The following is a 12,359-nucleotide window of genomic DNA, read 5'->3' as shown; positions in this document are numbered from 1 at the left end:
ACTTACTATTGAAAGCACAGCAGAGGACATCAACCCTGAAAACAGGCTCTCCGGCGTCACTTTGATTCCAGTCACAAAAGCAAAATTCATTCAGCTTTCAAAGAATTTAAGGGAAAAAAACCCAAACCCCCAAACCAAACAGAAAACCCTAAGGGCCCCAGGCTGCAGCCTTTCTTTTGTATGAACGGAAGACCTGAAAGACTATAGAATAACTTAGTAGAGCTGTCAGAAGCACACCTGCCTCAGAAGAAGTAAGTGCATTTTAAAACTTTTAACTTAGTAGTCTATTTTGGACATGCAGCTTTCCTTTCGAGGGGCTGTAGATTTATTATTGTTAACAGCTGAATTTGCAGAGATGCATTAAATAAAAATAGAACACGAATTAATGCCAACCATTAATAGGGACAGAATTGTAGGTGACTCCTGTTAGAACTTAACTGACTTAACTGATGTTAATCCAGGGTGAGAGAGAGAGACAGAGGAGAGAGGGTGGAGAGAGAGGGAGGAGAGAGAGAGGAAGAAGGAAGAGAGGAAGAGGTAAAACAAAAATGAAAAAGGAAAGGCTTAGATCTGTTTGGCATGGCCAAAGAGGAGGATCAGAAAAGAGCTGTTTCTGTGGGAAGCTGTGCTCTGTGGACCTTGTAACTCTGTGATTATCATGCACCGTGGCAAGACGCCTCCCTGAAATTGGTCTGCCAATTTAAAGAATCGTTTTCTTGCTTATTTTTAAACTCCTAAGAACAGGGAAATAGACTGAATGAGCCTAAATGCTGTGGTTTCCTCAAGCCATTATTGTTGTAAATCCTATGGGTCCTGAAATAACTCGCTATTCCTGACGTTTCAAACTGCCTGGCTGTTCAGAAGACTTGGCAGTTGGAAGGGAAATGATTAGCTCCTTCCTTTAAGCATTGTCACCAGGGTTTCAGTGGGTCAAAAGTTGGAGAATGCGGTGATTTCAGAAATAAACTACCTTTTTATAGAAATTTCAAGTTCCTTGCAGAGCTTTGAGTTTTTCAAATATAGAGTTGGTTTCAAAATAAAGTATTTTAAATTTATAAATCTTAAGTAACTTAAATATTACCAAAACAAATTATCAGGGGCCTGGGCATTTTAACTAGGTATGTCTTCCTTTTAATTTTTATCTTTTTGCTTGATGATTAAAAGCAATTATAGTTCAGTTACTCTTTCTGGTTATGGGCTTATGTTTTATTAAACAAGTAAATTGTGGCAGAATTTGTGTTCCTCCTGATTGGCTGGTTCACGATTTTGAATAATTCTGATTTATAGACTGACTTCTCTTTAGAATGATTTAGGATAGTGATTTTTGTGGGCAGAAGAGTTGCACCTGTTTCTGTAGTTGAAGGTTGGTTATTATCTTAACTTCCTCAGATTACTGAGATGTTTAGGAGAAAATGATACAGATGACCTCTTTATTTTAGGTTAGTTGTTCTTTTTGGGGGAGGCTGTCGAATTGCCATTGATATGTGTATTTTAGGAGTCAGTCCTTCAAGGAGCACATTGATGAAATATATAGCATGACAGGATATGAAGTTATTTTTATGTACTTTAACCTAGACTCTCCAAAATATAGTATACATGTATTAGGCAAACTGACAATGGCGGAGCTTGAAGAGAATTAAATTTAGACTCTAGTTATTTTGTTTTTCTCTTATAATGCATTTCATGATAAGTTCACTAAAAAGGGGATTTGGGGTCATTATGACATCTTTGGTATCCTCCCTCCAGCTGGACACACTGACTACAACATTCTTGTGTGGACATTTCCAGAAAAATTCCCACCCCCTCCATTTTCATCATCCTTCAAATATTTAATTTAGGCTGAATGAGAGTAGGAATAACAGCTTTCTGAGTTTGATCTGGAGAACTTGCCTTGAGAGAGAATGGTATCTGTGTTTGTGGGTTTGAAAATGAGTCTTCTTCAGACTTAATTTTTTTAATGATGTGTTTTTCATTGAGAAATTATTTACATATTACATTAACTTCAGTAATGATCAGTATAATGATTTGATATTTGTGTATATTGTGATAGACTATTAATCTTTAAAGAAATGATTTATAAACATTCCACCATAAGTTTATGAATGATCAGTAACTCCTATTGAATAATGCGTTTCAGTACAATTTTATGTAGGAAAAAGGTAGTATCTATTTATTTAATTTTTAAGGATTATGTTAAATATTATGACTTTTCATAGGAATCATGGTGCTGTTGGATAGCTTTCTCATCCAGGTTTTATACACTTCCTATTAACTGCTTGCTTTGGGATAAAATATTTAAGTGATATTAATTCTGGTTTATGCTAAGAACATTGGTCATCTATTATGTTCCAGGCAACCCACGGGGACTGGAGGTTAAGTATGAATGAGCAAGTTCCTACTTTGAGGAGCTCTCATTTTAGGTGGGCAGACAGAATTGTGACATGAAAGCTGTGGAAGTAAAGTACCATGGAGAGATTGATTCTGCTGGGGGAGAGGAGCATGGTCAAAGGAAGCTTAGAGAAGTGAAACTCCGGCTGTGGGGTGGGGGCTGCATTCCAGGCAAAGAGACTATATGGAATGTGGCACCACGCCTGCTGACAGGGCCGCTGAAGGGGGATATGGCCAGAACATTTTGGGAAAAGAACTGCGTCCAAGTCCAGAAGGAACTTTATTGCTAGATGGGGAGTTTGGGATTTATTCTGACCTTGTGTTTTTTACATAAGTTGGAAACATGATTTTTTTTTTCCTTAAGGGAGAGAAAGGAGCAATTGGAGCTCTTTGGGAAAGATGTAGTATGTATGATGGTCAAAAAAAAATAAAGTACTCCCAAGGTAAAAAGACACCTCTCAGCCATAGGCACTACCTTTGGAAGCTACGTCAGGGCGGGCTGAATGGAGCGAGGCCATCTCGTGAAGACTGTGTCCTGTTGCCGTTGCTTACATGTGTACTGTGTTCCTCGGCAAGTGGCTGGAGTTACAGACTGGAGCTGGGTGGACAGCAGTGGAGTCAAGGCAACTCAACACATCGAAGAGAGATCAGGAGAGGCTGTGAGCTTCTCTAAGCTGAGAGCTCAGGTCAACTTGGAAACTCATTGCATTCCCTGGGAAGATGGAAACCAGTGAGACCCAAGGGTTCTTTAAAAAAAGTGAGTTCACTTGGGTATTGGGAGAACTAATGTGCCTTGAATGAAATTTGACACAGATTTCATGATAAGGGGCTACATGAGGGCTGCTTTCTTGGTTGTGATGTCAGGGAGCCCAAACTTGGTTGTGAAGAAAAATTGAAATAACCATAAGAACTGGCTTAAGAGGGCGTATTTAAAAATAGCCAACTATAACAGAGCTGGCATGATTCCGGGAGGAAATACAGTGATGAGAATGAGGTATGTGAGGCCAGAAACCATTGAAGAACCCCAGTGAAATATTTGCTGGTTACCTTGGAGCTCCGTAGTTGGTTTGTGTCCAGCACAATATAGCCTGTCTCTTTAACAAGCAACAATTCAGGTGTCTCCTAAGACAAAAGTGAGAGCAAAGAGGATGAAGGTTGCCCTTGGGTTCAAGTAGGTCAGCCCTGGCTCCAGAGTGCAGAAAAATCCAACAGGATACAGGGTCAGAGGATGACAGGAGGAGGAAGTGTCTAGAACAAAGACCTGTGTTCCAGATTTCCCAATGATGAACAAACGCTGCCTACAGAGGTGGCCGGACTAGAGCAGCAGAACCGTGACCGTAAAAAGTGACCAGGGAAAGTGAAATTAGCCCATGTCAGGTTATAATGCTGTGTTTTTTTTTTCTTTCTGTTGGGCCTGTGGTAGTAAAAAAATATATAGAAACACCAAGACTGAATCTCTGTCTTTTCTGGGAAATTCCGAAGTATTCTAGAACAGTCTAGAAATTGGAAGTATTCTAGAACTTTGGTAAGATGTTCAGATGGTGTCAGGCAGGAAGGTCTCAGGGATCTGTTAGCCTTGCCCATCAGAGTGGCTTCTTGTCCCGGGAACTGGCTTAACTTGGTCCTTCTAATCTTAAAGGGATCAGGGGGTGTCAGCACTCTCAGTCTCTGGCGGTGTAAGGAAAAGTGGACAGTGGTGATTGGGGCTATGTCTTCAGTCTCCTCTGACTTTGAAAGCATTGAGATGCATGCCCAGAGGTAGAGGTAGGAAAAGAGGCCTTGCCTGATGGAATGCGTTTCTAGTTGATGTGAAACCTATCCTTGCCTGGGTATGGAGACGGATTTTTCCATCTTTGCCTGACTTGTTTGTTAAGAGTAAGAGTCAGGATGCATAGGGAGAAAATATGGCTTGCCTGTTTTTCTTACATAATTTTGTTTTCTGTTTTGCCAGAAACAAAGTACAATTTTGAGCCCTCTAGATTCATTAGTTGTATGCACTATGCAAATTAATTCCTAATTTACCCATATCGCCACTATTTTATTGAAACAACAACAAAAAAATTGTTTTAGCAGACAAATTTCATAGCACTGGAATGGTTTGCAAGACATAAGTATCTAAAAATTTTTGGCTGTATGTGTGGCTACCACGCCCTCTGGCCGAGATAATAATGTTAAACTTTAACATGATGCTGGATGATGTAGTCGTACAAGGGAGAAAAGTGGTTGCTGCTCTAAGATCATGGTTGGAAAGGCAAGACCTTTGTCCTGTCCAGAGGGCTGTAAATTCTGCGAGTGTTCGTCACCCTGGGCCCGCTCCCTCCACATGGGCTTCCTGGGTATTTATTTTTCTCATTCAGTAGCAATGATCAGTGGTGGCAGATAATAACAATTTTAATGGATACTTCTTCCCGCCCCCCATAGTTTGAAAAGTGTGCTTTTTCATGTTTTATTTCTCAAACGTGTTCACACTTGTTTGATAGTGAAAAGCAGGGATTTAAAAAAATGATAGTATTCTATTTGATATTAGTAGAAGCCTATTCTGTTTCTACTGCTTGAGTTTAATGCTGTAAACTTTTCAGATGGTGCTGCCGATAATTTCACTAATTGACTAGAAGATAGTATTTGTGAGATTTAGGAGTACTATGGTATAGGAAGATTTTTTTTTTTTTTTTGTAATTGAGAATTAAGCCACAGTAAGTTCAGTGGTATGGAAAAAAAAAGGTTTTAAGCCCAGGTAGTCATTAATTGAAGTTAATTTAAAAAGAAAAAAAAAATCATGCCCCCGCTCCCATAATGGTTTCCTTGCTAAATGTGTTAGTTTTCTGGGGCTATGTTAACAAATTAGCACAAATGGGGTGGCTTCAAACAACAAAAATAATTTTCTCACAGTTCAGGAGGCCAAAAGTCTGAAATCAAGGTGTTGGTAGGGCCACGCTCTCTCCCAAGGCTCTAGGGGAAGAGTCTTTTTTGCCTCTTCCGGCTTCTGATGCCTCCCGGTGTTCCTTGCCTTGTGGCTGAATAACTCCCATCTTTTCCTCCATTTTCACGCAGCCTTCTCCATGTTTCCGTGTGTCCTTTTTTCCTTCCTATACGGACACTTATTGTCCTTATCGCTACCCTAATCTAGTAACATCTCATCTTGATCCTTACCTTAAGTGCATCTGAAAAGAACCTATTTCCAAACAAGGTCACATCCTGAAGTTCTGGGTAGACGGGAATTTGGATACCACTGTCCGACCCATTACTTAGATTACAGAGTTTTTCACCCGGTTAGGAAGAGCAGCTTAATTAGATGGTAATAGCCAAGAAGCTATTGTTGATCGTTATTAATTTTGTGTATTCTATTATATATCTTACCACATTGTATTATAGTTGTTTGTTCACCCACCTGCCTCTTGCACTAAACCATGAGAGGCAAAGATTATCTCTTTTCCTGGCACAATGCATCTAACAAAATGTTTATTATATATTATTATACATATCAATATATGTGACAGCCAAAAAATTAATGGAGTAGGCTAAGATTAATGGAATCTTAGAGTAAATTTAGCCTCCACATTCAATCCCCACATTTATAGGTCATGAACTGCAATGGAGACCAGCTAGATAATGCTACGGATGCAGCTACAGTCAGGTTCTTTTTACTTTCCATTTCAGTGTTTTTTCCCAGCATATAAACTTGTCTCCATATTAAAAGGCTTGATTGTGAGTATTCATAGAGTGCTATTAAAAGCACACAACCACCCCCAACCCTGGGTACTAACCGATGTTCAGAAGTCTTAACTCTTCAAGGTGGAGAGTTTCTCTCTTTATGTATTATTTAAAAAGTTGTGTCTAACCCACAAGAATACTTTCAGGAATACCTTTGTAATTTATAAATTGCTTGGAAGGCCACTCAAGACAGGAAAGGACAAGGTATGATGCCAGCCATTCATGGGGATTGTCACGTGGTGAGAGTGTCACAAGGCTGAGTCAGGTGGTTTGGCATTGATCTTGCCACTAGTTAGCGGGCAAATCACCTCATCTCTGAGCCAGTGTACCAGAGGAGATGAGCTAGAAGGTTCCTTTCAGTTCTGTTCTAAGAGCTAATATCACACTGTTTGTCATTACACATGCAGGCTTTTTTCATTCCAACCCCAGTGAGCTGCTAGCTAGGGACTTCTGATATTTTTTTGTGATCGTAGCAACTAGTGCAATGTCTTCCTCCTGGTAGGGGACTTATTAACCAGGCACTGCTGGTGATACTGGAAGATGAGGAGCAGAAACCCAGCTAGGCTATCTGGAACTGATGTTGAAATCCAAAGACACAGAGCATCCATACTATGTAGCAATGGTTGCAGCCATCAAACCAGGACGCAGACAGATAGATTGGTTCTGTGAGTCAGTTTCCTGCATCCTGTGGAGTCAAAAGGAAGACCTGCACACAGCAACTGGCCTTGGGAACAATGGCCATTTCCTGTGGCCAGGGGACTGGAGAGTCTCTGAGGTCTGCGGGCTGCTCATTGTCACACTGTGCTTTCAAGCAGGTGCCCCGAGGCCACATTTATAAACCATTTTTCTTCAGATCTGAAATAAAATTCCTTCTTTTGCTTTTGAAACTGTGTGAAAGAGTTTATGCAGTAAAGTGGTCCTCAACTCGCCGGAGGGAATTTAGCTTTCCATTGGAGGGGGAGAAGCATCATGATCTGATTATGGCTGCAGTAGTTAGAAATTCACATACTCAGTGCCAGCTTAAGGCTGTTCATCTTTGTTTCCTCATCTGAAAATGGGCAGTAACTTGGTTCACAGTTTTGTCCTAACGCTCAAGTTAGGAATAAGAATGAGTCAACATGGCCACAGTACTTATTGCTATGTACCCGGCACTGTTATGAGCACTTGGCTTATGTTCACCCATTTATGTCAACCCAGACAGCTGTGTGCAGTTTCATTTCATAATGTTTGGTGCTAATTATGTACCAGTAGACGGGTTGTTCCATGTCAGACCAAAAAAGTTAGAGCACGCGTAGCAAAGGAATGATGAAGTCAAACAATAGTCATTATGAATAGCAAACAGTTAAACTGAGTCCAGTGATCGCTTTTTGTGTGTGTTGTTGGTCACATGAGGTGCTCCATCTGCTGCCATGGAAAACGCTGCTAGAGAAGACAAACAAGTGGACTTGTCCTCACACCATTCTCCACTGGACTGTATGAACAGTGATGATTGCTCACTCCCGCGCCCCTCGCTTTCCAAGATGATCCTGGCTGATTTTATGGTGTGAAACAATGTATGAGAGATAGGGAGGTGTCAGCAGCTCAGCCCAGAGAGCTGGGGATTGGGCAGTGGCTTCCTGTGATCCCAGGCGCTGGCTGGCTGCCCTGCTCTCTGGCAGTGAGTGCCGGGGAGGTGGGCTGGGAGACAGCTGTGCCTAGCCCTGCAGCTCCATCCGACTGCACAGCCCCAGCCCCTCCATGGGACTGCTTCAGAATGTTCTGCCTGAAAGGTGAGGGGGCTCTGGGTCCATTTGGGTGGTGAAGTTACAGTTGGGAAAATTGTCATGTAGCATCAGAGTCAAAATCACAGTGTGAGTTCTATTAAAATCAAAGTTTGAGGGAGTTTTGTAAGTACGAAAGTGAAAAAGTCATTGTTCTTTTTGTTGTTGGTGTTGCAAACAGGAAGAAAGACCTCCTGCTGGGGAGATGGAATTTTCTTTTAGACAGAAGGGATAGTTCTCCGTTTGGGTGTGTTTCGTATGTGTTTTGTCATAGACAAGAGTAGTGAAAAGTTTAGAATGAAAGGAAACAGTAAAAGTAGGAATCGTTTGCAGTCGTAGTAGGAGTTCTTTTAGAGAAGCTTTCGTGTAAAGGATTAGACTGACTAAAAAGGGAGAAACAGTTCTCTTGCTTTAAGCTTTAATGTGTGAATTCAGGAATGAAATTAATTTTACTGTAGACATAGTTCTTGTTCTAGCTATGTATGGATGATAGGGCTTTCCAAGTACTCTTAAGATGGTGAATATATGAGTACATGTAGTGATTTTCTGGTATTTTCTCTCTTTAGACAATGATTTTTTTCTTCAACTCTGTTTTTCTTCCAACTCTTGTCATAATGTAATTAATTTAGGCATCTGAGAGTGTGTTTGTCTATGAGATTGCTGGAATGAGGGAGTTAAAATTAATTTCCTTGGAACTGAAGTAGATTATTTTGTTCATTTCTTTCAGTGTATGTCATTCTGTTGATGTAAAATTCTTGACAGCTTTTCAATTTTTAGAAATAAAGTGGTCCTGGCTTGCTGTGTTGATTACGCCTTTGTCCTCAGTCTATTAATGAAGGACAGACATAGATTCTCTCTAGTCTTAACTCTTACAGTTTTAACCCTAATTTGACACCTTAAAAACCACCAAAGTCTTTAATATTAAACTTTGAGTTTGGGTTATTTGTTTATACAGTTGGTACAAATTTGATAAAATCGAGGGGGTAAGAACAAAAAAGAACATCCCATTTTTCTCCTCCTAAGGATTCAATTAATTCATACTATAAAGAGTATCTAGTTGCAGTGTATTTCTAAGGAGTTCCATAAGGCTGAAATGAATTTGAATATTTCTGAAAAATAATTTTAGATGAAATGTTAACAAGCTCTCATGATGCTGTTTCTTAAAACGTTGTCTCAAAAAGAAAGAGTGTAACTATGAAGACGTGCAGTGTTATTGGATGAGAGTGTGCACGAACCTAGTGTAACTTCCACAGTGTACTTGAAATCATTATGATCTAACAATAGTTTAAGATTTAGGATTTTTAATTGAATGCAGGTGTGGAGTTGTTGCAGGGTATGACTTTGGCAGCTTCAACATATTTGTCTCCACCCATTCCCATAGCAGTAATTTCATTTTATTAAAGAATCTATCAATTTCATGGACTCTTAGTTTCCGTGGTAACTTAGGACATTTTAGAAAGTCAAGTGAATGGCATGTGATGACAACTGAGTGCTTTTATGCTGAAGTGTGTGTTCTAATCAGGAATCCACAATCCCTTTTAAAGCATACTTTTTGATCTCCTGGCACGCAGGACAAACAGTTAACATTTTGCTCTCTTCCTATGATTTAGAGCCTCTTGATTTACAGTAATGATTTTTAGGTTGCCCTTTGTGCTACATATGAGGCAACCCCATGATAAAGTAATAGTGAGTGAGATCCAACACAGGAATATTAAGGGCTCCTGTGATACTTTGTGTTCTTACTGTGTTTGTACTTTCCTTTGTTGGAGACGTTTTCAGAGATTTCATTAACTGGCCTGTTTCTATGGCTAACTGCGGATCTATGGGCTATGGAGTCTGTGGTTATGATTTGCCTTGACTTTACAGGAAACGTGGCTATAGCCTTCTTTTGGGTGAAATCATATTCCTGTGTATTTCTTTTAATTGTTGAAAGAAAACATTCACATCAGACAGCCTCCCACATTAATGCAAGGTTTCCTTTTCTTCATTTAGACTCCTTTTTTTCTGAAGTCATGTCTACTCAGCTTTTGGTTGATTGGGTGCTGGAAAAATGCCTTCTTGTAAGGGAGACGTCATCTTCATCATTGCTGTCAACTATAGTAGCTCATAGAGTTACAATCACTCTCTACTGTTGCCATTGAAGTAGCTCAGATACGCCCACTCCACCCAAGTTGGTTTTGCATGAGCAATGTCTGAGCTCCCAGTCTCTGGGAAGATGTTCTCTCAAGTTCTGCCAAGGTCCCTGTGGTTACAAAGCCGTGATGTATCGTTCCTTCACTGTGTAATCAATGAGCCACCATCATCTGGGAAGTGAGTTCTGGCTCATCAAATCATATGATTAACAGCAAACTACCACGCATATATTGAATACCGCTCATGGTTACTTTCTTCAAAAAATTTGAATAAAATATTTTTACCGCTAAAACTGCATGGAACCTCATTAAGTTTCTCTGAGACAACTCAGAATGCAAATTTCATAATTGCAGTACACCAGCTTCATCTTTATAAATATTAATTGTCTTTGTCGTGCATCTCTTACTATGAAGACTATTTTTTTCTTTTCATTTGCAGTCTATTACAGACAGATATTTTGAAAACATAAAATCATGTGCTGTGGGATATTGCCACAATGGCAAACACCTGTAAAAGTTCTTAAAAATGTAATCTCGTTTCCTGTAATAATCTTGTAGACTGGTAAGCAAAGCATTGGCCAACAGGCACCGGTTAATAGACAGATCTATGTTAGCTTCCTAGAGCGGCTATAACAAATTACCACTAAGTGAGTGGCTTAAAACAGAGATGTCTTCTCGCACAGTTCTAGAGGTCAGAGTCGGAAATCAAGGTGTTGGAAGGGTCGTTCTCTCTCTGAAGTCTTTAGGGGAGAATCTTCCCTCGCCTCTTTCAGTTGCCAGTCGCCTCAGGTTTCTTGGCTTATGGCAGCATCTTTGCCTGTCTTCACCTGACCTTCTTCCCTATGCGTCTCTCTGTGTCTCTGTGTGACATGGTTTTCTTATAAGGACACCAGTCATTGGATTTTGGGCCCAACGTAATCCAGTATGTGACCTCATTTTAACGGATTACATCTGCAAAGACTCTATTTCCAAGTAAGGTCACATTTTGAGGTTCCTGGTGGACATGGACTTTTGGGGGACACTTCACCCTATTAGAATAGACCATGTGTAAAATCACATGGATGGAGGGTAGCATGATAGGAAGTGTATTTAATGGAAAGTTGGAAGAATGACTGCCCAGCCTAGCTACTTTGGTGCATTTGGAACTTGTGGCAATGCAAGTTTAAGACAAGTTTGTATGTGTAGATTCAAGGGTTGAAAATGCACCCACTATGATCAGTCATACAAAAGAAGAAAATGGTGCCCTTTTTTTATTTCCTATAAACAATCCAGTTTCCTTCATGAACTCTTATCCTGCTGAGAAGGGGAAAAACAAAAAACAAAATTGAACTCAGTTCACTGCAGTCAACTCAGTGTGAGCCAAAAATTAAACAGTTGCCTTAGCGAGCTCAGTCTGTTGGATGACTCAGTCTTTCAGAATTCTCCTATGATCCTTTCTCCAAAGTGGATTGTGTTGCTGAGTTCTCCCCCTTATTAATAACAGAAGTGATGCATGCTAAATTCCATCCTTTGTAAGATTTAGTTTTAAAAATTGTAAAGCAGGATAGGTCTGTGTACTTGAGTGTAAAAAATAAGATATTTTAAAAAATGTCATTGCTCTTATGAAAGGATTAATACCTATATACTTTTGTGCTCTAAGAATAATGTTGGCATGTTTTATGAGCATCATGGACCTTAAGTTTCTGAAATTAATATTGGATTTTACCTGGTCAACATTCTTTCCAGAGATTTAAACCTGGCTTTGGTGTTAGGCTAGATTCTTTCCCTTTCCCAGCTCTTAGGTGTCGTCTAAGATCTAGAAATCTAGTTTCACGGATTGGAAAAGTGGTGAGTTCTGTGGAGTGGGTGTATCCCAGCTGCTTGCATGCCTGATGAGCATGGTAAGGTCCTGTCTGCATCCTTTTCTGCTTCACAAGTGACAGATTTAGGAAAGCCTCTAGGTTGTCTAATAATAGCAAAGAGTTATGTTAGAGATTACAGCTTTGAACTATCTCAGGCATGTGCTTCTGCTCCCACGAGGGCAGTTCATACTAGAAACTCAACTCTCTCCTTCCTCATCGCGCACCCTGGAACAGACCACAGGCCTCTTTCCAGTTGTCTCGTGTATGTTGTATATGTACAAGAATTCCTTAGATTCTTTTCTTGGCAGCATTTGGAAAATAATGTCTGGAATCAGAAACAGATTTGTTATTTCTGTGCTGAAACAAGTGCATTTTTCCAGTTAGCAAGCAAGCAACCATTTGTTCTGGCAGGTCCCCCGCCCCTTCTTAAATCCAGTAATAAACTGTCAAATAAGCAGCGCGCAAAGTTCATGCTATTTTACTCTTTGACGTTGAGCATCATTTTGAAAGACTTTAACAATTAAAAT

The 12,359-nt window shown here is 40.0% G+C and overlaps 1 protein-coding gene across 4 annotated transcripts in view; it reads left to right on the top strand.

Annotated features, from left to right (window-relative positions):
• Positions 1–12,359, top strand: part of NHSL1 (NHS like 1) — a 124,524-nt gene that overhangs the window by 15,199 nt on the left and 96,966 nt on the right. Inside the window, exon 1 of one of the 4 annotated variants that reach the window (XM_033097601.1) lies at positions 7,631–7,868. The exons of 2 other annotated variants lie outside the window; for them this stretch is intronic. In XM_033097601.1, coding sequence (XP_032953492.1) covers positions 7,655–7,868 — 214 coding nt within the window. In that variant the 5' untranslated portion in view covers positions 7,631–7,654. Of the gene's footprint in view, positions 1–7,630; positions 7,869–12,359 lie in introns of those variants that run through there. One more of the 4 variants, XM_033097621.1, reaches the window with a different exon arrangement.

Source organism: Rhinolophus ferrumequinum, chromosome 3 (genome assembly GCF_004115265.2).
Source record: "Rhinolophus ferrumequinum isolate MPI-CBG mRhiFer1 chromosome 3, mRhiFer1_v1.p, whole genome shotgun sequence".
Taxonomy (NCBI): domain Eukaryota; kingdom Metazoa; phylum Chordata; class Mammalia; order Chiroptera; family Rhinolophidae; genus Rhinolophus; species Rhinolophus ferrumequinum.
This window is presented reverse-complemented; position numbering and strand designations above follow the sequence as displayed.